The sequence below is a fragment of the Taurulus bubalis genome (genome assembly GCF_910589615.1).
Source record: "Taurulus bubalis genome assembly, chromosome: 14".
Classification (NCBI taxonomy): Eukaryota; Metazoa; Chordata; class Actinopteri; order Perciformes; family Cottidae; genus Taurulus; species Taurulus bubalis.
Genome location: NC_136602.1, coordinates 12,797,843 through 12,825,207, shown reverse-complemented (window position 1 = coordinate 12,825,207; position 27,365 = coordinate 12,797,843). Strand labels below are relative to the sequence as shown.

Below are 27,365 nucleotides of genomic sequence, written 5' to 3'. Positions count from 1 at the left end.
TGTATTGTATTGTTTATTTTGTGCTCAACAACACTGAAAATGCATTGAAACTGACTATTTGTGTTTTTATTCTCCTTCTGTCTTTATAGGTCATGCACTGCAAATACACGATAATGACAGCATCATAAATTCTAGTTCAAGAATAAAACAGAAGAGGAAAACATTTTTTTTAAATTGCGCGGTGCGAAAGATAAACATCCACCGGGCTCCCATGCTGGCTGCAAGAAATCCTCCCCTGCACACCCCCAGCCATGCCTGCTACTACCAAACGCACCAGGAGAACGACACCTGCTCAGAGGAAAACTAACCAGAAGGTGATCAGCACCAAGAGGCAAACCTGTAACTCAAACAAACCCAGAGGAAGAGCCACAGAGAGGCCCCAGAAAACACCTGCAGAACCCAAAAGGTCAACAGCCAAGGTCCAGGCACAGTCAGGCCGAAGCCCTCGTGGAAGAGGTGTGAGCGGGCCCGTTAGTCAGGGCCCCGGGAGGTCCGCTGGCAGAGTTAACCAGACTGTAAATGTAACAGGATCTGCAAGGCTTAGACGGCCGAGCAATCTGCCTGACCACTGTGGCGAGTTACAAGACCCCATAGGGCGAAGGAAGTCCCCGCGTAGCACACAGGTGTCTGTTAGTCCCTGCCAGCCTCCTAAACCTTGCAGAGGGGGGAGAAACACCAGGGGGGTCGCAGGGAGACGAGCAGCATCACAGCAAGGAAACACGAGAAACAAGCCCCCAAGCGCCAGCGTCGACGACTCAACTCTTGATGAGGAAAATGAGAATCTGGACACCTGTGATGCCGAGGAAATACTCCCAGTCGCTCTAAAAACTGATTTTGAAGTTCCTTTGAGAATCAAAGATCCGGCTTTAGGAGTCAGCAATGCTAAAGAGGGAAGCCCTCTCAAAGCAGATTCGCCACCGTGTAACGACGTGCTGGAAGACTGCGTGCAGTGCAGTGACAGTGCTTCAACCCAGCAAGACAAAAACACTGTCAGTCATAACAGTGGAGGTGACCAGAGGTGTGTGATTGGGGTGTGTGATGGTGCTGATGGACAGCTAGAACTCTGTAGTGACAGCAGTAAAGATAGTCCCTCTGTGCTAACGAGTATTGGCTCACCAGGGGGTGAAGAAAATGACACTTCATCTATCCCTGGAAATAAGCTAGTACATCTTGCCAGTGAGGGTAAGCAAGATGACGTGTGTACTGTCCATCAAGAGGATGATAACACGTTGGAAAGAAAAGAAAATAGGATGGATAAAAGGCTGATCGTTGTCACTGAGAGAAAAGAAAAGAAAAATCATGAGAGAGAAGAGAGTTTCGAGGAAGAGAAACCAGTTGAGAGACAAAAGGAGACTGTGGAGGAGCTGGAGGAGAAGCTGGGTAATTGTAAGAAAGGGGTGAACAAAAAGGAGCCTGATGTTTCTACCAATCCTGCTGACTGCCGACCCAGCACGCCCGCCTCTCAACCTCCAGGTCCACCTCGCTCCAACAACGGACTACCAGCTCAGTCAGAATCACCTGCATGTGGGCTTTTTGTCTCCAACACAGCTACCTCAAATCCCACCAAAGCCCGCTCCACCTCAGAGGCACTTGAGCTAGAGTTTCTGAGCCAGGGTGAGACAGACATGCAACCAACCGTTCATGGTGCTAAACCTCAATTCACAGGGTCCTCGGTTGTCGCTGAAACTGCCCTGATGGTCCGGACTGTTCTGATAAAAAGAAATACGCCGGTTATTATCCACAGTGACTCTTTCAAACCCAGGTGCTTGAAGGATTCAAGCCACGGGGAACCACACCAATGGCAAAGCCTAACGATCCCATCTCCTCTGGGAGAGAAACAAGCTTGCACACCAGCAGAGACGCAGACCAAAGATTGTGAATCCAATCGAGAGCCATTGGAGCGCCACGGCCAGAAAGACACAACAACGCCGTCATTGTCACTCGTTCCTCACTGGAGCACAGATGCCCGTACAGCTGAGTGTCAACCAAACCTCAGCAAGGACAGCATCATGGTTGCCGAGCCGGACCCAGTCCCAAAGACCGTGACTCCTTCTCTGGACTGTAGCTTCACCTTCTCCTGCAGCTCAGAAAGCACTCAATCCTCTTATTCTTTTGACACTGAATCCGAGACAGGCTACGGGGAGTCCAGTCCCTCTGTTCTACCTGGATCCTTTGGGCCAGAAGGGGCCTGCTCGCTTTCCTGGACCGCTCGGAAACCGCAGAAGAAGGAGAAGAAGAAGCGGAGCAGGTGTGGAACATGTGAGCCATGCCGGAGGAGCGGCAGCTGTGGACAGTGCAGTTGCTGCCTCAACCGCAGCACCGGCCACCAGATCTGTAAACTGAGGAAGTGCGTGGAACTGAGGAGGAGAAGACCTTCATCTCTGCTCCCTCTGTCTGCTGCACAGGTGAGATTTAAGTTACACAGTTCAAGTGCATTTAATCACATTTAAACGCAACACATTTCAGTGGGCTTCATTGCATTTAGGTCTATGCGGAGAATTTACTTCAGCTTCTTTTTGCATCTACAAACAGCTGATCTAAAGCAACTGAAAAGAGAGCTGTTGTTGCTGTCTGACGGCATTGCTTTTGATCTCCGAAGTTTCCCAAGAGCCCACAATGATCACGAGTTGAATTAGCCAAACAGTTGAAACAGATTGATTCACTTTCACATTGTGTTCCACATTTTTCTGTTTCAACGGACGCTGCATACTTAACTTCATGGTGTCTTCCTGTTTATATGTTGGGGAATGTGTGATAAAAAGGGAACTGCTTGTGGGTGTGTGTGTTCCCGTGTAGAGAATACAGATGGTATGAATGCATGTAACTTCAGTGTTGACGATGCCCCGTGTTGAGAGGGGAAGGAGCGATCACATGACCAGCCGCTTAACACGTGCGTGAGTATGTGTCTGTTGTTGTTCGTCTGTGTGTATGTGTGTACCATGATGCAAGTAAGAGAATAAGCTATTTAGTGAGTTGCACATGGGGACTGTGTATGTGCATGTTTGTGTTTGTGGATGGGTATGTAATTAAGGCCAATTTGAGCCAGATGTTTTTGCAAAGTGGCACTGAATGGCATTGTGAAGGCATCTTCTAGAACCCTTGAGACAACAAATGAACACAGAGGAAGTTTGTTAAGAGAGGAATGTTTAAACCGCTATAATCTATATGTTATATCTTGGAAACAATGAGACAATGTGAAAAGAGTTGCTTGTGGTGATGAACCTAAAGCTACTTATCCCTGGAATATACAGCTCCCTTTAGCTTTACAGAGCTCTGTAGCTAGTTTAAGCGTATTGTTTAACTGCCAGCAACTTCAATGTTTTGATTTAGTCTCTCACCACTTTACTCAAAGTGTCTGTTTTCTTTTTTTGGTGGAAAAACACTGCACGTTATCTGCTCAGCACCAATCAGCAGACAGAGAGTTAGCAACTAGCTGGTGAACATAGTATAGCATGTAGCAACTAAAGGGACAAACACTTCCCTCAGGAGTTGGTAGAGACAAAAGACAAAACTAAAAAAGAGTGATTATTGGACTTACATTCAACTCCAAATGAACGGTTTCTCAGGTTGAGACCCAAAACAGAGCAAAAACGTTATTGAGTGGTGGCGTTAGATTCGTCAAGTGTCCAGAAACACAACTGCAATGAGGTTATAACATTGCTCTGTGTATGCAGCATGTGTACAAAGGCAACTACTTACTATTAACTTTAGCAGTACCAACATTTTGTCAGGGCTACCACCTAGTGGCCAAAATGGTTAAAGCAGGGTTAAACTGTTTATTTCTTAGTGCATGAAACTTTTTAAAGTAGTATTAGAATGATTCAGATGAGGTCTTAGCTAAAAGCAAACCTTATTATGGTTCATCAATAACTTGCTTATGCAGGGACAGATGGCTTACAGACATATCTCAATAATTGTGGTAAGTGGGAGTAAGAGTTCCCTCCAGCAGCTGGCTACCAGAGCCACATAAGCATGTACATAGTTCAGCGGTGTCCATGCGGCTGGGGGAGGGCTCTGTGTGAACAACTGTGAGTGAGGGTCCATGTGGCCGTTTCTGCAAGCGTGCATGCATGCACGTCAAAGCCCTCCAAGTCGTAGCAGTGGCAGTAACAGATTAAGGCTGATTATATAATACCTGCGGTATAAGTAGTGATCAGTGTCAGAAATAGTCTGGGCAAAGTGCAATTTCCCTCAAATTCAAGGTATTTGAATCTTGTAGTCATGACCTCTGTGCACTATTTCTGTGTAAGTGGGTTGAGGAGAAGCATATTAGGCCAGGAAGAGATTTCTGAACATATTATTTGAAATAGGAGGAAATGTGGGTCTGTGTGTGTGTGTGTGTGTGTGTGTGTGTGTGTGTGTGTGTGTGAGAGAGAGAGAGAGAGAGAGAGAGAGAGTAAAATACACTTTTTTTTTCACATGTGGTTGTTACTTTTGACATTTTATACATATTTGTATTTGCTGTTGGACAGCAGAAGCACAGATCCTCTCTTCTCTTCCCTCACATCCCTTTGACATACATGCAATGCCTGTGTTTGTGGTTTGGGTATTTGTTTGATTCTATACAGCTCAATTCTAGATTCAGAACAGGTGAAGCAACTTTACGTCTTGTCTTTTGTAATTCATGAAACCACACTGTGAGTGTATGTGGGTTCACTTTATGTGTACTTATAGTCTGAGTAATATGTTAAAATACTTGCTGGCCAGTCCTGCTGATCAAGCTCACACACCCTTTCAAGTTTCTACCTCAGGAGATTGTGGAAAAAAGGGGCAGAGGCCAAAGAGGAGATCATGTAGTGGCATGTGGATTCTGTTTCTGGTTTTACCGTAGTGAGCAACTGTGGTTTGGTTTTACGGTGTCATAAAACATTATATACTTAACACACTTTAAAAAATGCACACAAAACATACCACAGATTGAACAGTAAAATACTTATGTATATAAAGACAAACAAAAACACAAAAAAAAGGAAAGGTCCATGGTTTGTGCGTTAATAAGAAATAATGTGAGCCTTTAAAAAAATGCCAGGCTCGATGGCCCCCTCGTGGCCTCGCTTTGTGTTACGCAGTGAGGACAGGTCTCACTTCATTGTCTGACCTGGCCCTGCACACACCAACACACGCTAACACGTACACATCAGAAACAAAATACGACAGTTCATAGAGTGCGAAAGCTCCAGTATTAACAGAGTGAGTTTATCGAAAGAGTCCTGACATGTTTAGAGCTGTAGGCTGCAGAACCGACTCTCTGTTGCATGGGCTAACTAGGCAGATGTCAGCTCCCAGAGAGATAATGTTTTAAACATTCACATTTCTGCACAATAATACAAAATATTATAACACAACAGTGATCATCAATCACTTATTGTGTCAACAGTTGCCCCTCTGTCATTCACTGCTTGGAGCTCATTTTAAATAAACTAGCACAAGCTCTTAAATACATAATGAAATTCATAAATGGATGCAAGATGTCGACATTTTGGCAGCTCTGATCATTTCCATTGTTATCAGCTGATACAGTATTTTATATTTTAGTGTATTTATGCATAGATACATATACCTACTTTTTTTTGTATATAATTGATTATTCATCTGACATCTGGCATCTTACGGTGGTTGTGAAATTCAAGCCAATTAATATCTTTTATGAATAACAGCGTATTTTAACAGTTTTCAGTCCGATTTGAGAGCTCTCCATATCATAGACAGAGACTTGTGAAGGTCTCTAAAGACTTACTTTGAACAGCTGACAGAGGTGACTGCTCAGTCCGAATGCTTTTAGATTTGAGTGCAGGGGTCATCAACTACATTTGTCCAAGGGCCAGAAACCGACAAAGTTGGGGCCGGACTTCAAATAAATATATATTTCACAGTCTGAATCTGCTTTTGGAGGTTGCCTGAACGCTGTGCGGAGAAAGACCCATCACTTTTGTTTAGTTTCAAGTGTATGGAATAACTAAGACTTGGCGATATGGCCAAAATCTTCTATCTCGATATAGGTCATTTCATATCTACCAAGCTCTAGTGATACAATATCTGTATGTGACTTGCCTGAGACAAAAAGCAGCAGTCGCAGATAGTATAACTATTATCTCTTTCTGTCACTGCATTTATCAGGACCATGCACCTGGTGAGGCAGACTTTGGCTAAGTTTGAGGTGCACCATAATTACATAGTTCGGGAAATATTGAGATCAGCACAAAGCAGCAGCAGGCAGACTATACTTTTTACAAATAGTAGTCAGCATGCTTCCAGCTCAGCTCCAGTTCCTCCTGCGAACTAATTTATCTCCCACACTTTTCTGCTGCAATGCATATGCCGGAGGAGTAGCCCAGCTGAGATAACACGTGCATTTGGAAAACACTTGCCGATCCCTCAGACAGCACTCCGGTAGGGAGGACAGGCAGTCCGACTGTTTGCTTTGAAACTGATATTCAAAGCTGCGTGTGTGAATGATGCTTACCTGTATTTTTGCGTCAGAGGGGGATGTTCATGCACATGGTTGTCTGTGTGTGTGTTGTGTGTGTGTGTGTGTGTGTGTGTGTGTGTGTGTGTGTGTGTGTGTGTGTGTGTGTGTGTGTGTGTGTGTAGGTTTTTACAGCTTGCAGTTCAGTCTTTCATGCAGCAAAACCCCCTCATTGTTCTTAAATGGAACCAGATTAATGTAAAGTGAGAGTGATTTGTCCCAACAGACGCTTGTGTCAGGTCTCGGCTCCTCTTCCCCCCCGGACCCCCCCCCTCTCTCTCTCTCTCTCTCTCTCTCTCTCTCTCTCTCTCTCTCTCTCACACACAAACACAGAGCAGTGGAAGTCTTCAGCGCCCACGGTTGCCATGGCGACCTCATTGTCTGGTGCTGACCTTTGACCTGCCACGGTTGTCTGATGGAGTATTCTCAGGGTCGTAAGGAGGATTAGTGGAGATAACCAGCAGACACGCACTATGGGTTTTAAGGCTGCGAACCCGGTAACCTATATCCAGGTAATTAGGTTAAACTTCTCAGATTGTCCTGCTCATAGTGGGTCAGCAGCAAGCTGCAGCTGCCTGCAACGCCTTACACATGACAAAATTGCCCGCATTATCTCTGTAAATCAATCCATTCAGTAAGCTTATTGCATTTGGGTTATTTTACCAGTACATTCATGACATGATCCTTATATAGAGAGGTATAAATACTCTTTATGCACCATTTAAATATTTGTAACGCATGTGCAATTTCGATATGTAGTATTTTGAGGCCCTGTGTTATACTATGTTTTCAAGTTTCTCAAATAATATACCTTTCATGTATGTTGATATAATATATTTCAATGACAACATAAAGGGTGAGTGTAAGAAACATATGCAACTACAAGTACAGATCAATCTGCACCGGTCTACATTACCATACTGTAATATCTATAATTGGTAAAGTAAACATGGTGTTCGCTGTGATGCATTGTCTATCTCAAATACGTTTGAGATAAGTCTTTTCTAGTCAATTGTTGTACTGACGTGAAATGGAACAACTGGCTGCCTTTAAGGAAAAAAACGTGTAGAAAATTGCACATTTTGTTTGTTATAACTCTTTATTTTCTAAGCCATGATAGAGTTTGGTGTGTCACTCTCCTTTCATAATAATTAGTACAGATTCCCCCACGTGTGCATGTGGCCACTCTGGCAATGAACTGAAGGACACACATTTCGCTTCGCATTATGTAAATGTATGGGACAGAAGGGGGCCGAGGTAGAAGGGTCATGAAATGTCAGAGAAACTGCCAACATTTTAACAGGGCCAGCTCATTATGACCAAGAATATTGCGTTGTGCTTTTAGCCGACTCTCTCTCCTCTGACTTCTTCTTCATCTGCAAAGACACATATTTTTATTATATGAGCTTGGCTGTGATTAGGGCTGCTTTGTATTTTCTGTTAACTGGGTCCAAGCCAATTACATTTAAAACAACCCTGTGAGGTAGTTATCTGTAATGGCTGCAGGGCCTGGGTAGTGGCCCAGGAAAGGGCTCCGTGGACAAGGGAAAATGTATTTTTGATTTGATTTGGGGCTGAGTTATTTGCCCAGAGCCCACTATACATCAGAGCAGATGCATAGCCCAGGCGGTGCCAGGTTGAAGGCTTACATCCTCCCAGAGAAAAAGATTTAATGACTTTAATGAAGGATTCTGCTCAGTTTGCTTTAATATACCTCCAGCTGTAGCAGCTCAGCAGCAGTTCTGTTTCTTCCACAACAACGATGCAAAGATAAGATTGTATGTGTTTTAGTATCTATAATGTTAATAAGTCAGTAAGATATTTGATTTAAACATTGATACGGCTAATGCTTCACTCCTGAGCCCTCTTAGGTTCGTTGCATCTGTGAGTCGGTACCGTGTCCTGACTGTTGTGAGGCCATAAGTCCCTGGATAAGCTTTGAAGTCGTGCCACTTGGTTTCTCTGGGTGAAAAGAAATTCTCACTTTGCCCCCCAAAAGAAATGCCACTCAAATCCGACTAAAGCTACACAATGGCCTCCTTCTGGTGAAACCAGAGCTTATTCATGCATCAACCTGACCTGTCCTCCTTAGAATATATCTTATACACCTGTCAGGGATATAAACTCTTCTCGCTCCATCCTGTCATTATTTCTACACCCCAGAAGGCCATCTGCTGAGTTGTAATGATGTTCATCCCTTTGCCTTGTCTATAATTCCCTTAGTTCATCATTCATTATCCTCTCAGCCATGTCTGTTGCTGTGCAGTAAGTGCAGCCACTCTGTAATGCACCACTGGAGTTTGCAATGCATCTGTCTGCACACGTATTTGTGTGTGTGAGTGCACGCACACACGTGCAGTCATATGGCCAACATGCCCACTCAGCATGTTGTACTAACGCAAACTTAAGTAAGCCTTTTCCTGTCTCATTGTGAGAGGATCTGGGGCCCCCGTGCTGCTCTGCCTGCATAGTGTTTGTGTGTGTATTTGGGTCAGTGACAGTGTGTGCCTGTGTGTCAGTGTTTACTTAAACTGATGGACCTGTTCCCCTGCCTCCTTCTATCCTTCTCAAGGTGAAACCCATATTTAGCCACAGCTACTCCGAAACTCAAAACCAGAGAGTTAATACTTTGTTGTGTGTTTGTACAGATTATTGTCTGAATATGACCAAAATCAGCAGGTAAAGACATCAATAGTAGAGAGTCAAGATTAAAGAGGACATTTTGTCGATGCATACAGGTTTTAAAACTCCTCCCTCTTCTCCTGGCTGGGCCTGAGGTGTAAGAGTTGGAGTGACTCGCCGTCCCCTCATGCTGACCAACCACTGTCAGCTCTTAAATTGAGTCCATGTGGTGTTGGTGGTTTTTAACCCCCCATGAGTTACAAACTGTCAATACAGGAAGTGTGAACGCTACAAAGCTGCATTTGTATTTATTCGTGTTTGTTGAGGAAGCAAAGAGGGAGCATGTAAAAGCTATTGTGCAGACATTTAATGACAATAATAATAATAATATATTTTATTTGTATAGCGCTTCAAAAAGCACTCAAAGGCCCTTTACATGGTAAAGACAATAAAAATAACAGCAATAACAATATGAACAAGGCAGATAGATGACATTATAACAGTAATAAACTAAACTAAAACATACATAACTAGCATCACAGTAACTTTCCCCTTTACTTGTCCCTCTGATGCTTTCTTTCCCAACCCACTCATACACAAAAGGACTACTTTTTCGATCAGAATTTTTTGATAACGACACCAGTGGCCGTTTCTAAAGTTGGTGTCACATTCCAGAATCTATCAGGGACATATGAGAAGTTTGCAGAGGGACCGTGGTGTAATTTTAAGTGCTTCATTGATATCCATTCCAGCTATTTGAGTCAGTATTGGACCGATATCAGTATCGATGCATCACTAGTTTGTGATTGTGTCAGCGATTGTGCATGAGTGGACTAGATAAACAACATGGGGACAAGTGCAAACAGAGAGCTATGGTTTCCCGTTTCCCCATGGTTGTCACCACTGTAACCCTCCATTATCCTTCAATGAATAAAACATAAAGAAGACAGAACTTCAAAACTACTGCCCTTTATCAAAGATCTGTAGCTTTTCCATGCAAATGCAGTAATGACATCTTATTGGCAAATATCACGCTTGGCACAGCTCCATCACCGGGCCGGTCTCCAATGGGTCAGACTCCAGATGTGTCAGAGAGAGACTGCAGTGCAGTGCAACTTTCTTTACCTCACTTGCATGCTCATATACTGTATCTTAGAGTGAATAATGTCCAGACTGCTTGTTCCTAACGAGAGCTGGATAGCTTGTTAAAGGGAAAAAACATATGGGACACTTAAAGAGCTGAAAGTGAAGGGTGCGGTGCAATATTGTAAGTAGTTGTGGAGTATTTTTGGATGCCAGAATGGAGTGGCTGCAGGAGAAGGACTATTATGAAGGCAGAGAAGCACCAGTGCTACAAATGCAGTTCATGCTATTGGTCTGGGTGTATCTTACACAGGCTTGCTTTACTGTATAGGTTGGTGTAACCTGTTTGACACTCTAGTGTGTAGGCTTTGCCACAAATGCCAAACCTGTCGGACTACCCGAGACAAGGAGAGCTCAGCTATAACTGCCAAAATGTATCTGAAAATATCTTTATTAAACCCAGATATGGCCCTCCTCAATTTGGTAAGCGTAACTTATTATTCTCTTAAGTGTACATGTTGATTTGGCAGATGTCCATACACGTTTATTCTGTCCAGTTCGGGGTTAAACTACAGTAAAAGCTACCGTATGTCCACATGGGTAGGCCATATAAGTTCTAAATCTGCAGGCACTGATCCACAAAAGTTGAGAATATATTTTTGTAATGTGGACTGAGGTTTTATGTTGCACTGACAGTGCTTGGGAAATATTATTTTGTGAGGATAAAGTTTGCTCCACCACACCACACACATGCCTTGTATATATTTCAAGTGTTTAGTCTGCATCTGTGTTTGTCTTACAGTGTGTCAGGAAACGTGTGATTACTGTTGGGATACAAGACTTCTGTTGAATATTACTTGTTTGTGATCCTAACCATGTACTCATAGATGAACACTAAATCATAAGCTACCTGCTAATACTTTTTTTTTTTTGCTAACACAATTTAAAACCTGAAAATAACCTGTTTGAATCAAATATATCCAGATAATGAGAGAAAAACAATTGCACCACGGTCCATAAAAAAACACATTGTTATATTACTTGTTACATTGATATTGTTCCATCACAGTGGTTTTGAACATGTTTGCCGTGAGACTGCACATACATGATACACGATACAGCATGCAGGAGTGTGACTATGAGAAGTTATAAGCATCTAACTGACTGTTGGATAGTAGCAGATAAAGCATGAAGTGTTAAGACATTGTAGTTAAATGTTAATATGGTGTGAAAATGTACATGTTTATAAATTAACTGTGACATGTGTTTATGTTATCACAAAGGACTCAACCTATTCTCTTCATAAATGCATGTATCCATGTGCTATATTGGCTACAACAAGGCATATTGGGGGTAACCTGCTTATGAATGAATACCTTTTGAGATTTTGACATGGCTTATTGCTAAATCCCTTAATAATGACTTCATCATCCACCATGCCATGCTTGTCTATTTATTCTTCCTGATATTTGCATGCTTATTGCATGAACTCTACGTTAATGTAGTTCTCATTGTTGTGTATGGATTAAGCTGCACGCTCTCTGCTTCCATTATCAAACACTCGGCTGAGGTGCGTTGCGGGAGTGTTACCGACAGGCACTGGCTCGGACTGCCTTCATGTTGCTTGTCCCGGGATGACCTCGGCGTCTTGGCCACATGGTTGCCTTTAAAAAGGGGGAGTGCTTTACTCGCTCATAACATTTTTCTCTCTTTGTCTTTTGCTTTCTGTCGTCTTGTTTTTCTCGAACCACAGTTCTTCTCAGGGAATTGTTGAGAAAGAGAAACAGGCTTTGGGTCGGATGAGAGAGAATGAGGGGAAGGGTTGTTGAGACCGTGTGGATATTGTGAACATCCTCTTTCCTGCTCACACCAGATCATGTGAGAATTAGACGTGCTGCAGATAATCCAGCCATAATCATGCATTCAATATAATAGATAATTGATCAGGTGACTTAAAACTAGTAAAGTTTCAGACGGAGGGAGACACACACACAAGCACATGCTCTAGTCATGTGATGCTGACTTCTGCTTCAGAGACTAAATATTTTGCTGATGAACTTTTTAACATTTGCGTTCGATATATTTTCACTACCCAGATTTTCTATGCAGCTCAAGGAGTCAAATTGATCATTCTTCTGTTGTAGGTGTATGTTTGGCAGTAGGGCTTATTTTCATTATCAATTGAGGTTTTGATGACATCTGACCAACAGTCTGAAACATAAAGATGTGCAGTTAACGTTGATATAAAGAGGGAACAAGAAGCATGTGATAATGTGGGGGCAGGAATCTTTTTTCCTGAAAGGCATTTTTCTTGACATGGGGCTAAAGCAATTTATCCCTTTTTTTCATCAGTTTATCCTTAAATAAATATTGGAAAGAAATAATGTATTTATATGTGTTCACTTATTGTTTCAGCAGTCAGGCAAAGAAGGAACTCAGTATAAATCACCAAGAGCCCAGCAGCAGTGTGGTGAGCTGCTTCAGGGGTTAATACATCTCAGTGGTGATGGAATTGTTTCCCTGTGATCCAGATCCAGCATGTGTGCAGTGTCCGCTCCACAGCTTGCCACCAGTCCATGTGTGTAGGGCTGGAGTAAAAAGCCCACATAGGGGATCCTTTGTTTAGGAGAGTCTAGGCATGGAAGATAATTTACAAGCCACAAAGGTCCTCACGCCATTGGCTGATCAGGCTCTGTCTGCGTCTGCGAAAGGCATCCCGTATGTGTGTGCGTGTGTCTAAATGTCTGTGCGTGTGTGCGGCGAGTGTGTGCATGTCTGCTGGAGCAGCACTTTGCTACAGCGGCTCACAGTCACTATAGTCATGACACCCAGGAGCGTGCCCTGCACACGGCTACTGTAGCCAGCGTTTTCTTTTGAGGCTGAAGGAAGGCAAAGCAAGATGGCCACCAATACCTTTTAGGGATATGCTGCCTAAACCGGAGGGGCTTCCTCCGAGGACAGACAAGGTAAAGGCAGCCCTGGGGTCTATTGTCTCGCTGCAGATGGCTAAGCTACAGTGGAGCTCATCTAGAGGTTGTCCTCCGTTGTCTCTCTCTCTCTCTGCCTCCCTGGATTTAGCTGATTGGAGTGCTTTATTTGGATGCTGGTATTGTTATTGTTCCTACTCAATCACTGAGGACCTGGGCTTCTTGTATGTGAGTGTTTGGCTTGTCTTTTCCAGGTGGTTTTAAAGGATGTGACAACAAAGTCAGCAATAAGGATGTCAGTTTCCACGGTTACAGTCATCACTCTTCTCTTTCCCCCATTGCATGTCTTTTTTAGCTGTTCATACTCTACGAAGAGAGAACCCCTGTGCTTCCCCTTTTCTTTCCTGCAGGGGTCTGGACAGCCATATTTCTGCACCTGCTGTTTTCTGACTGCTCAGCAGAGCAGAGCAGTGGAGTGCGTGTAAGGTGTTGGTCGTAAACTTGTAGTTTGTCAGGCTTTACTAGTTTGACTGCAGTGGTAATGCTACTATTGTGTGGTTTGTAGAAAAGGTCTTTCTGTTACTGATGCTATCTTAATCTGTATAATTTTACAGTTCATTTATCTCTAATTCATACTAGTGTACTGAGAGCAGGTTCTTTCAAGTTTAATAGTTGTGTTGCCACCGATAAGACCGTGTTTATCGCTGTTATCTTTTTGATGTAGTGTGTTTTCTCTGTTGACGATATGACATTAAGCTCAGCGTAGACAGGAAGCGCTCACTTGATGAATGAACTCTCACATGTACAGGGTAACATAAATAAACCACTACTTACACCCTCAGCCAGGAAGGAAGCATGCCTTTTCTGTGTATCGTTTCTAACAGTGTTGTGAGGTGAGGATCCTAGCGGTGTAATATTTCTGCACGGCCATGAAGTGAACAATAGCTGAAAGTTACTCTGAATCACTATGAATTCCAAAGCTCAATCTTTTTTTATTGTCCGAGACATGTTTATATGCATATGTGAGTGTGTTTGTATGTCTGCGTTGTTGGGAATATAATAGATACACAGTCCTTTGAACTTCCTTGGAGATCCAGAGAGAGTTGTTAAGCTTCAAGTGACGGTTACACTTGTGCTGCTAGGGTCGGTCCCTGAACGCCTGTTTGTGTGTAAAGCGCTCGCCCTAGGTTACTCCATTGTAGTTTTTGTTGATATTCAGAGCTTTGAAATGCACGGCAGTTGGATACTTGTTTTTTCTAAAAGAAGAAGCCCGTGTTTGCATTTAAAACAATAAGTGCAGTGCTGTGTGAGTGACTTTAGGCTCCCTGAGGAAGACACAACAAAGTCACAACACAAAGACACACAGCCCTAAACACATCACAGACACAGGCTAAATGAGAGCACATGGCTCTGCATTACACCCTGCATTAGGCTTTTTTGTTAAAGCTCAATGTAACATAATTAAAAACAGGGGCTGTTCTTTGATGTCAGCTTTGTGTCGTGAACACTCGGACGCACAAAAGGATGGACATTTGCACACACATGCAGACACAAGCATAGAGACACACGTGTGTCTGCTGCAGTGCTGGAAGCTGTCCAGAGATGCTTTGTCATTGAAAGCAGTTTATTGTGACAGACTCACTGCCTCCCTCTCCCTGCTCCGCATCTTTTTCACTCTTCCTCTCACTCGTTCATTTGGATGTTGCGGTGGACCGGCTATCTCACCTTGTTGCATTGGCATCTTCTGTATTGCCTCAGCCTGAGCTCCAGCTATCTGTTGCATCATCAGCATGTTTCTAGTAATATGGCACAGTCCTGACAGACATTGGAGAGGGATCAGGAATACCACGTCAGTGGAACGACTTGGTGATACATTGTGTCCAGGGGCGGTTTTGGGCACGGGCGACCCAAGCAGGCATAAATACAATTATAAAATGCATAAAGATACAACTCACCATTACGCTGCATTAGTGGAGCCCTGAGCTTGTTTCTCTGCTACGAGCCGGTCCGTCTCGGGGTGACGGGAGAAAAAGACCGACCCCCGACGTCTGTTGTTTATGTCCAGTCTACTGACTCTACTCCGTACCTTAAACCTTTATATGCAATCTGTCACTTCAGTAAAACCCGCTTCACAAAGACAGGATGTTGGAATGGAGGCAGGGTTTCAGAGCTTTTTTGGTGATCTCAGTAACTCTGCCTTGATGTCAATCCAGAACACAGAGTTGTAACAGACTTTTAAGTTTCACTTTTGGGGTAACGTAAGGAACCTCTTGACATGTGTCAAGATGTTACGTTTGAGGCTACGCACAGACGGATGTATCGCCCGGGGCGTAATTACATGTAGAACCGCCACTGATTGGGTCCACCATACTAATCATGTCTAATCTCAGCATGTTATTAACCATGAACAGCTCTATGGACACTGCAACTCTACTTTGCATTGTCCAGCAACAGTTCAACCTGTGCCTGATGTTAAATCCTCACTATACCTCTTTAACATTGTTTTAAGCAACAGTTTTTGGCAATGTGCATCGCATTCTTGTGGATAACTGGCCAAGAGCATACACAAAGTGGTGCCATGTTGAAATATTTCCAGCTCAGCCACAGTGGAGTTGAATATGAGAAACATGTTCATCTATCTCAGGCATCAGGGCTAAACACCAGGTTCACCAGCGCCGATCCCACATAGTCAAAGAACAAGGGCTTTCATCTGGTACAGATTTTTTAGATTGTCATAAATATGACTTGAAATCATTGCAGTGATGTAGATAAAGATTTTTTTCCAATGACATTGGCTTCAATTGGCTTCAATTGTCTGAACAGTTTTTTGCTCTCTTTACTCTCTTTCCTTTACCAGCTCTAATCAAACAACATAATTCACACAGCAGCTTTATGGTGTCAAACCTCCTTATCAGAAATACAGTCTTGGTTAAGTGCGTTTAAAGAACTCTCTTCTCTCTGATTTCACACAGCACAGGAACAGATCTTCTTAAGGCAACTAACAAGCGTCTTTAAACACACATGGCAGAGATGCTCAGTATTAATCCTCTTAGACCTCAGAGCTGCCTTTGACACTTTTTATTTTCCATTTTTAATTGAATGCGTTGAGCTCTGGAAGACTGCTTCATCTCCTATTACTCAATGCCTTCTTCCTCATGAAAGACAGATCATGGTCTTTCTCAGGAGCCATCTCATGGGGGATGTTACAAGGCTCAATTCTGTTTTCACTGTACGTGCATGAAAGTCAGACACACTGTTAACATTTTATTCATGATGTCTCAGAACATGGACCAAGCCCAGCCCCCATATCTGATAGAAATAAAGGGAACAGTTGAATTGACCACATGAAACTGTTACAAAAAATGTCTGTTTGGTCCGTGGGTTCATAGTCTGGTTTATATTGAAGCACTGTTGCTGCTTACTCTTAACCTCTCAGCTTGGAGTGCACATCTCCTGATGTAAAATATATTAAAACAGTGGCAATGATGGAGTTTTTTTGTATGGGTGTTTATGCCAAGTAAACAGTGATAAAGAACAATTCTCTAGCTATTCTGCAGTTGTGTTAGTTCATTAGAAGATCCCTCACACACACACACACACACACACACACACACACACACACACACACACACACACACTAACATCAACAGCACAGCTCACAGTAATGCACATGAATCCTCCTGCTCCTGCCAACAAGTTTAAGAGTCTTGGCACATGATGCAATGTTTTATATCTTTGTCACGCTGCAATATTTTAATCGGTCTTCCAATGCTGAAGGCTTCAATTCTGAATGTGATGCAGAGTTAAATCCTAAAATAAGAAGCAGCTGTACTTTACTTCAGTTGATCATATGCTCACTCGAGATGCTGAATTTATATATACTAGATTGTTTTGTCAGACTGGGTTTGTCTTCTTGCCCTTTTAGTTTCTAAGAAAACTTAAATTACAATATTTTGACAGAAAGTACATCGTCAATAAAACTGCCTTCATGGAGTTATGGCTATGACTGCACTTAAGACAGTCTGTGGTAGCGTGTTTACAATATGGCTTTTGAAAGTCATCAATATGTTAATATTGTGGATCTTTGGATGGCCGTAGCTTTGCTGGCAGTCAGAATCCTTATTAGCCAAAGGGTCAAGCTGCACTGTCTGGATAAGACCCTGAGTGGGTTAATCACTCACTTAACTATGCGTATGGGTTAACATGGCATGTGCTTGCATATACATGCATGCATGTCCAGGAACACGCCTACAAACCCCACGTGCATGCACGTTGAACACATGCCCTCAGTGACTCGCTGGTAGTGACCTAATCCTGAAAAGTCTGTGACTGCAAAATGTTCACCTGTGGGTCCGTGGCTGTCAACACTCCACAGCTCATCCAGGAATGTAGTCCAGATTGAAGCATCGACTGTGAACGAACCCAATTTACTTTTGATTTGCTCTGTTTAGAGATTGGTTTTGGGCAAGTCTTATAGAAAGCAGATTCTTTGTTTTCACAGGCAATACTATTTTCCACAGACTCGTCGTGGCTGCAGCAGATGCTCATCCATGCTGGGAGGCAATCTGTTGTGCTGTTACCCGTGTCTGTTTGGAACAAGCCGAATCCCTGTATACTGCTTGTTGAGTCACTTCTCTCCTCTTATTTATCTCTTTCTCTCTGTTTCTGTGTCTCAGGTGGTTCCCGAAAGTGGGTCGGTAAATGGCAACAGCAAAGCGCAGATGGATGACACCCACACGGCAGCGGAGGAAGATGAAGGGGAGGAAGGCCACATACCTCATACACAAGCTCCCACAATTACCCACTCGCTCACCCACGACCTGGCCTTGGACCAAGGCGGACGGCCGGCACTTGTTAAAAGAGAGCCCGGGCTGGAGCTGACCGGCATTGCACTTCACCAACACCTATGCTCTTCTGTGACTTTTCCGAATGGTTCTGCTGAGAACCTGACAAAACCTAACGGTGCTAATATGACCACTGGGTCACACTCTGATCTGAAGTCTGCATATAAAAGGACAACAATTGCATCAGAGACTCAAAAGAGTGTAATCGCTGCAATCCCTAAAGACTGCCCTGGGAATGGACCCAAGACTCCTCCAGACGACATGCCAGTTCCACTGAAGAAAATCAAACTGGAGGAACCGTGGATGTGGATCACTGAACAGCAGGCCATCACACAACTGAGTGATGAAGATGAGGTCTGCGAAGACCCGTTGTCTACGCTGGCGGCCGTGGTGTGTCTCTCTGTCACAGAGAGGCAGGGACTGGAGGAGAAACTTTTCAGCTCACGTTCTTCCATTCTATGCTCCATCAAAACAGAGCCACCAGATTTGCACTTTGTCAAAAAAGAGCCAGAGGACTTCTCGATTGACGAGTGCCAGAAAAGCACTCCTGTTAGCCCGCAAAAGACTTTCCAGCCTATCAAAAAGGAACCTCCTCCAAGTGTTTTGCAACCAAGCGTGCAGTCCTTGGCAGAGAGAAGAAATCTTAGTTTTGATCAGGCTATTGCTATTGAGGCCTTGACTCAACTGGCAGCTATACCTCAAAGCACCCCAGGGTCCATTAAAGTTGAAAGTAAGTGTGAACATCCCATTTCTACTGCTGCCCCATTTTCAACTTCCAATACAAATACAAGCCTACCAGAAGCCAAACCCACAGCAGCCATCCGCTACAACAAAGTCTCAGTCATCAGCTCACCACTGCACCAGATGTCAGTTATACGCCCTCCAGTGGCCAGACAAGGGAATGTCATCCAGCGCTCCCAGGGGTCAAGCTCTAACTCAAAGCTGTCTCTGCAGGACCTCTTAGAAGCCAGCTCAAACAGCGATAAAGCAGCCTGCAGGAGGACAGAGCCGGGCTTAAGTTCTCATGTCATCAAGTCGGAATGCAGCTATAAATATCCCAGTGATATGAAGTTTAGTAAAGATCATGAGCGCTTGTTTGGGGAGGACAGAGACAGGGTTGTTGGTAAAGCGAGGAGAAACAGAGAGGAGGAGGAGGTGGCGGCTCAGCTGGCAGACCTGGCCTTCATCATCCAGTCTCGACACAGCCAGCAGTCAGAGAACAACCCTCCAAAAGGAATGCCTGTTTCGGCCATCAAATACAACTACAACTCCAAGCCACCCCCGAGTCAGAAAAAGCCCCCTGCGAAAAAACCAAGGGCTACGCCCTCCAAGCCCAGGAAGAAGAAAAGTGATGGACCTAGTGAGGGAGTCAACTGCAGGACCCCCCTCTCAAAACGCATGCCAAATGGGGAGACGGCCCACAGGGGCAGAGGCCAGAAGATTCAACCGCAATCAGTCCTTCACCACAAGAGGAACCTGTTTCTGCCTCAAGCTCAAATTGACCTGAAGAGATACTTGGCTGAGGCTCAGGTGGAAAGGAGACAGCTCATCCATCACAGTGCAGCCCTCTTAGGGCCGCAGACTCACAACTACAACCCTCTCACAAGGATCAACCACACTCTGGGTCAAGAACAACATTCATGGTCCCTTTCTAATGGTCCACTCCACCAACACAATCCATGCAATGGTCGTGCTGCAGGACCGGGGCAGGAGTGTGAAAGGCATTTGTTAACTCAGGTAGCACAGCCCTGTGGTGGGCTGCAACACGGTGCTGATCCTAACACCAGCCACACCACCGGTCACCACAACCTGGCTAATGGCTTCTCGGGGGCTCATCAGTCCCCTCCTCTCAGCCAGCAGGGCTACTACAAGCTGGAGAGGGCAGGACCTGTCACCGTCCTGTCCACAGCTACTGATGGGGATCTGGGTCACTCTGCAGAATCGACTCCATCCAAGAACAGCGTCAACAGCTTTCTGGAGTCTCCGATGAGTTTTCTGGATACCCCAACCAAGAACTTGCTCAACACGCCTTCCAAAAAACTGGCTGATCTTCCAACCTGTGAATGTGTGGGTGAGTTGGTGCTCCCTAAGATTGTTCAGTTGTGTAGCTTCTGCATTGGTATCACATTGGCTATTTTCCACATTGTGACTAAATCCAGCCTGGAAGTTTGCTCTTGGGTAACACGGCTCTCTCTGATGCAAGTGTACACACACACACACACACACACACACACACACACACACACACACACAAGCTGTGTCCTAATTCAAGGGCCAATTCAAGCGAAAGGAGGCCAGATTTCTCTGCCATATTTGGAGGAGGCTTTGGGATGCTTTGTTGAGCCGTGTTAACCAGTTCTGATGTATTTGATCTTGATTTGTGGACATCCAAGGTGGCGGTCCCTGAACTGAGGTTCAACTACATTGACTGTGTATATGACATTTACATTAATCAGACTCATTCATCAATCAGTGTTTTTAATCAAAAGTGTACCAGCATCACATCAGTTTTTCAAGGACAGTTACAGTTAAAGTTGCTATGATATATCTAATAGATCTTGATTTTTTCCCCCCCACAGAACAGATCATTGAAAAGGAGGAAGGCCCTTACTATACCCACCTTGGGGCAGGACCTACTGTTCCTGCAGTGAGGGAACTGATGGAAAACAGGTAGAGTGACTACTTCCGCTCTATTTACACCGTGTATATGTGGGTCTGTTTTCCACCAAATATGCTGGGAGACCACTAGTCGACCTCAGGCTTGGTGGAATGGGGTGGAGTCAGAGCCAAAGAGTCTGTCATTAAAGGAAACATTGCTGAGCAAGCTCAACACGTTGTGCGCCCTCTTTCTCACATACACACAACATGTTGAAACAGGAAACCCTTGGAGCTGAAACAAGATGACAGCCTCTTGAAAACATCTTGAGGTCCATCGCAGTCTGTCCGCAACCACATTCCACTGAAAAAGTGTCATTCTGCAGTCATTGAGCTTTTCAATGACAAATGTCTTTAGTAATTTGTTTATTTTGCACAAAACAGTAATTTTATCAAATGGGTGTATGTATTGTCAGTTGGCCTCAGGTATGGTTGTCACTGATATATGCTCTGTGATCAATAGAGCAAACTTAAAGCTTCTTTTTTGTGTGTTACAGATATGGTGCCAAAGGAAATGCTGTAAGAGTAGAAGTTGTTGTTTACACTGGGAAAGAAGGAAAGAGCTCCCAGGGGTGTCCGATAGCTAAATGGGTAAGTAGCTGGTGTTCATGGTAGTTTCCTAAAAGTCCTGAATATGTCTTCTCTATATTGAAGTATTCTTGTGGATCCCACCATAGTATATTTAGGGTCACTCCCAGATTCTCACCCTGACCAAAACCCCTTTAAAACCTTAAAAAGTGTTCCAATGACATCCCGAAACAGAAATGTCAAGGCTTCCACCTAAGATTTACCATATTTTAACTATTCTCTTAAAGCACAATCTTGTGGTTTGGCAGGTTTGCTTCCAACCCACTACCATAATAATAAGTATCCATAATGTTGTGTGACAATCATCCGACAGGTGATCCGGCGTGGCAGTGAACAAGAGAAGCTGCTGTGTTTGGTCCGCCGGAGGCCAGGGCACTACTGTGAGACTGCCGTGTTGGTGATCCTCATTCTGGCGTGGGAGGGGATCCCTCGACCGGTGGCAGACAATCTCTACCAGGAGCTCACACAGACCCTCTTTAAACACGGCTCCCCCACTAGCCGTCGCTGTGCGCTCAATGAAGAGTGAGTACTTCCTCCTTTTTTTCTTGCAATGATATTTTTTCCTCCCAGCTCTGTTGGTTTCTTTATCTTCCTCCCGCCACTCCGTCTCCGCAGTCGTACGTGTGCCTGCCAGGGTTTGGACCAAGACACATGTGGGGCTTCATTTTCTTTTGGATGCTCCTGGAGTATGTACTTCAATGGCTGTAAGTTTGCCCGCAGCAAAGTGCCCCGCAAGTTCCGCCTGCATGGAGACTACCGGGAGGAGGTGAGGGAGTGGTCATCTTCCAAAGTTCCTAGAGGAAATCATCTAATAGAATCTCTCTATTTGTTTTCCTTGTTGTTATAGTTAGCTATAGCTAAGCTTTAGTTATAGCTTATGTTGGCTATGACAATCACACCTGTATATTTTCTGAATCAGCTGTTCACCCCAAAACTCTTGAATCTGCCCCTTACTTTTAGGAGGAGAAGATAGAGAGCAACCTTCAGAATCTTGCCGCTGACCTCGCACCACTCTACAAAAGACTGGCTCCTGAGGCCTTCCAGAACCAGGTATGGCACATTAATCAGCTGCCACACTTAGCTGATGATCCTTAGCTACTATTCATGTAGTTCCAATATAATTGATTTGAATTGTCCTTTCTCTGTTCTCAAATGACACAAACTAAGTTCTCTTCGTGTATTGTCTTTTCACCTCTAATAGGTGGAAAATGAGGCAGCAGGGAGTGACTGCCGGCTGGGTGTGAGGGAGGGACGTCCTTTTTCTGGGGTTACAGCCTGTGTGGATTTCTGTGCCCACGCTCACAAGGACACTCACAACATGAATAACGGCAGCACTGTGGTAAGCAAGCTACTGACGTCATGCTTTATACTTCTATTTCAAGTGTCCATTTCTTAAGGTATTGATCGGATATGGCCTACTGTTACGTTGAACAACTTGCCTTTTGTCCTTTTTTCAGGTTTGCACTTTAACCAAGGAAGATAACCGTGCGGTGCGTAACATACCAGAAGATGAGCAGCTGCATGTTCTGCCACTTTACAGGATCTCTGAGAGGGATGAGTTTGGTCAGGTTGAGACCCAGTGGGCCAAAGTCCGAAGTGGTGCTCTGCAAGTTCTTTCTGCCTTTCCCCGGGAGGTGAGTGAAGCGAGGCGTCTGTTATTCATTATTTTTCATGTTGTTTTTCTTTTCTTTCTGACTGCACCATTTGTGGTTTCAGTCCTCTGTTGCAAAAATGCTATTATAAACACATGTCATGTTTTAAACCATATATTTCTTTGTATCTGACAGGTGCGTCTACTGGCTGAGCCGGTGAAATCAGCCCGGAAGATAAGGCAAGAAGCTCGTCTGAAGGCTCAAGCAGACAAACTGGAGAAGAAACTTGGGTTGACTCCTGTGAAAGTGAAAAGCGAAACCCCCAAAAAAGGTAGTGCATCCAAGTCTCTTGTCATGTTGTTAATCTAGTATAACAGTAATACGCTAAGGTCAGAAATTATAAATGTTTTTTTTATCAGTGTTTTAGAAATACAATTTATATTCTCTGCCAAAACAGAGCCACAGGGCTTCTACAGCTCGTACAAACTTCCACCCAGACCTGCCAGCGTTGGACGGTACACACTGGAGGGAAATCATCCCAGCACTTACAACCAGAGCACCAGCAGCTACCCCACTCTGGGTGCAGAGGTCACCCCACAGAAGGAGGTCATCTCCCCCAACCACCACGGCCTGCCTGGCATCCAGTTTGGACAGAATGGTTCAGCTCTTAATTATAAGAGAATGAGTGACGGCATGAATGGTTATTCTCCAACATCTGTTGACCAGAATGCTCGTATACCTCCACATAATCCCCTTAGTGACTACCCCCATACTTTTAAAACTGAGCCCAATGAGATGCATTGCTCTCCTCTGCTCAGACCCTCCCCCAGTGGGAGTGCTCCTCCTCGCTCCTCCTTCTCCCCCCGACCTACCTCTGAGGGCCTCTTCAGCAGGCTTAACGGACTCCACAGGGCTGCAGAAGATGTCGCGGCAGAGGTCAGAGGTCATGGCCTTCCTCCGCTCTCATCTCTCCCCCTCCCCCCACAAACTCCCCCGCTTGAACCAGAGGAAGTTAAGCTGGAAGAGGTGTGGTCGGACAGCGAGCACAACTTCCTTGACCGTAATATAGGCGGAGTCGCTGTGGCCCCGTCACACGGCTCCATCCTGATAGAGTGTGCACGGCGGGAGCTCCACGCCACCACTCCTATCCTCAGGCCAAACCGCAGCCACCCCACCCGCATCTCCTTGGTCTTCTACCAGCACAAGTCTCTAAATGAACCCGGCCACGGGATGGCAATGTGGGATGCCAAAATGGCCAAGCGGGAACGGGAACGGGAGGAGGAGGCTGAGAGATTAAGGATGGAGGGCTGCCTGAGCCAATGTGTGGAGAAGAACGGCATAGGAGCTGGAGGTGGGGAGCTCCAGGGAGAACCAGGGGAGGAGCCGGAGGAGACGCAGAGGATCATGAACGTCCCCACACGTCAAGCGTGGACTCAGCCGAGAGATGGCGTCGTCACCGTGTCCCCTTATGCTCTTACCCAGGTGACGGGGCCCTACAATCGGTGGACTTAGTCAACATGTTTTACACACACACAAACACACACACACACACACACACACACACACACACACACACACACACAGAAAACTCCTACACCCTGTGCTTCTGCCTTACCTCAATCAAATTCAAACTGCTACTCTCATTTTTATGTCGTTTTCATTGTGCTTTTCTAGAACCTGTTTGTTGACTTTGCCCTTCTTCATCTCTACCTTCAAAGTGATGAGGAAGACCAAAGTTTGTTGGCTTTTTAACTGTGAGTTTCTGTGTTTTTATTGTAAAGAGATGGTGCTTTGAAGCATTTTTTTAAAATGTTTTTAATCTGGTTTTATATACACGATTAAGAACAAAAAAAGGTGATTATTTATTCTGATCATAACGATTTCTATTTAATTCCTGGTGTAAGCCTGTTTACTGCAAGATTTCTATGATAACCTGCATCATGTGTTGACTCTCAGAATGATGTTGTACAATAGGACTATGCTCTTTATTTTAGCCAATAGTTTGCTTTTCATAAGAGGAATCTCATTGGCTTTTACGTTGGTGCTATTTTCACTGCAACCTCTCTGTTAAACATCATTACATACTATTGTGCATATATTTACTTCAGATTGTCACATGTAGCATTGTCCTTTTTCTTCTCCTGCCTCCGACTTCTGTTGGCAGCCGATGAAAGAAACACACTTCCTTGTTTTGTTTTTTTTCTTTAAATTTCTCGATGTCCTGATGGTTTGTCTTTTATCCACAGATATGTATGGCATATTATAGTAAGAAGCACTTTTTTATTTTCCTAAACATAACTTGAAATAGGTCCCAATCCGTAGGCCTGATTATGTATGTACAGATAGAGATCTACAGTATATGACAGTTTAGCATGAAACCCATTTTTATTTTTACAGTATTTCTGCATTTATTTGATTGAAAATGGCATACATATCTAATGAAATTCAAAATTTAACATAATGAGGAATCGTGAAAATGCTACAACAATGAAGTGCTTATCATTTTTGGCACTTAACTTATGTCCAATAATTAAAAAATTCTTTCATAGGTCACAAGTGTGATTATGGGATTTCAAAAAATGTTGATGGTGCTAACAGAAATCACAAAGTGTCAGATGGGTCAACAGATAATTACCAGTTTCCATGTCCATATTCTGGATTTGAATACAAAACGGTGTCAGCCGATGCTGAATAATCAAACTATTTCTTCTTTATCCTCCTCTCTGCTTTTGTTGGTAAACCACTCAAACATTAAATCCCACTCAGACAATTGCCTAAGATGATTTTGGGTGCTCGACCCTTGTGAAGACTTTGTTTACAGATTATAGCTTTTTATTTACAGGGTCTAAATAAGGAAGTTGGTGTCAACTCCTGGTGAATCAGGATCTTTATTTTGTATTACCCATGAAAGAGAGGCTCTTTATTTCCAGAACTCATCTATGAAATTTCAGCACAACCGACATCACTGATATTCACACTAACACTGGTGGTATAATGTTTCCTGTGAGAAACATTTTGGTCTTTCACATACTTTGACTTCCTTTTGGTGCTAATAGGACAAGATACATGCATTGACTTGACCAGGTTATATACAGTACAGTGATGGCATGGTGCTTTTATAAAACTCAGCACACACTGATCTGGTATATGCTTCAGTGCAATAGTAGTTTTATAATTTCTCTGGATGATTACTGGCTGACAAACTGAGATGCTTTGGTATCATCATGATGTTTTTCAAGGACCAGTAAAAAGTGAATTGTTGTGCAGATGTCCATTTAGAGTAAAAAAAAAATGTCTTCCATGGATAACCAAACTGTAACAATTATCAAACACACTTCATGCTCACAAAATGAAATGAATGTAAACCGTTTTTAAATCACTTGATTTATAAAGAACATTTTTTAACACATGACAAAGTTAAAATGTAAAAATGTCTTTCGTTTTACTGTGGGGGACGTACTCAGTCCACAGTGAAAGTCTTTGTATCAATGAGGAACTAAGAACTAGCACCAGCATTCAAAAATCTGAAAAAAAACTTTTATTAGTAGAAAATGTGTAAATATGTATGTGAACCATATTGTTTTTACTGTATTGTTAATGGTGTTTAGATAATGGATGATCTTGCTTATTTTGAAACTGAATTACTGTATGTTGCTCAAAGTATATCCAGTTTAGACTTGAGAAGAGACTAAATTTAGCATTACTTATGTTGATGGCTAATCTCTTTTTGGGATTGTGAAATAAAGTCATATTTATATTTTGGACCTGAACATGATTTCCTCCGTCCTGATTTCTCTAAGATGATTGTTTTCTAGCAAGACAAACACAACTTACTTCATGAGTTAGTTCTTATTCAGAAAATACTTTTTCTGTTTCCTCTCTAAATTTCCCACACTCTGTATGACTCCCCTGTGGAATTTCAGTTTAGTAATGTAGACGTTGTCCAACTGATTCTGATTCTTGAACTCAGGGTATCAAGTATTGCTCAAATACCAGTGTTCTCTTTTCCCCCACATTTAACATCTGTGTGCCGCATTGGCATGTTTTTTATGTTCGATAACAAGAGTGAAGGCATTGCTGTGGCATTAACAACTGAGTAGGCAGTCTGTAGTGACTGAGTGAAAGCAGTGGTGCAGGAAGTATGCAGATGTTTTACTTCAGTATAAGTAGTTATATCAGTGTAAAGATACTCAATTAAAAGTACAAATCATGCAGTCTAAACTTTAGTACATAAGTCTAAACATCAAAATATACTTTAAGTGCAAAAGATTAATGGACCAATAAATAGGATATTTTTGGATATTAACTATTTCCAGCTGGTAAAAGTGGGGATCATTTTAATTACTTTATATAATGCGTAGTTTGTGAATTTCTAACAATAAAGTTGCATCTTATTTTATCCTAATTGCTGATTATATGTTGTATTACTAATATGAATCTGTGATGTAATTAGTAACTATATTGATCAAATATATGAATATAAGTGCAATAATTGCTGCTAAATTATATAGTATACATCATAGAGACTTAATATATAGACGTAATATCTCAAGAACTTTGTACTTTACGTGAGCATTTCCATTTGCTG

At 43.4% G+C, this 27,365-nt stretch overlaps 1 protein-coding gene across 1 annotated transcript; it reads left to right on the top strand.

Moving 5' to 3' along the window:
* Positions 1-251: 251 nt before the first annotated feature.
* tet1 (tet methylcytosine dioxygenase 1) lies at positions 252-24,289 on the top strand (the record flags this gene model as incomplete). Its single annotated transcript, XM_079229256.1, has 11 exons — positions 252-2,405; positions 17,775-20,013; positions 20,522-20,612; positions 21,095-21,188; positions 21,499-21,707; positions 21,801-21,951; positions 22,146-22,235; positions 22,387-22,524; positions 22,643-22,819; positions 22,973-23,108; positions 23,235-24,289. 11 exons carry the CDS (start codon positions 252-254, stop codon positions 24,287-24,289), a joined length of 6,534 nt encoding a protein of 2,177 aa, XP_079085382.1.
* Positions 24,290-27,365: the final 3,076 nt, after the last annotated feature.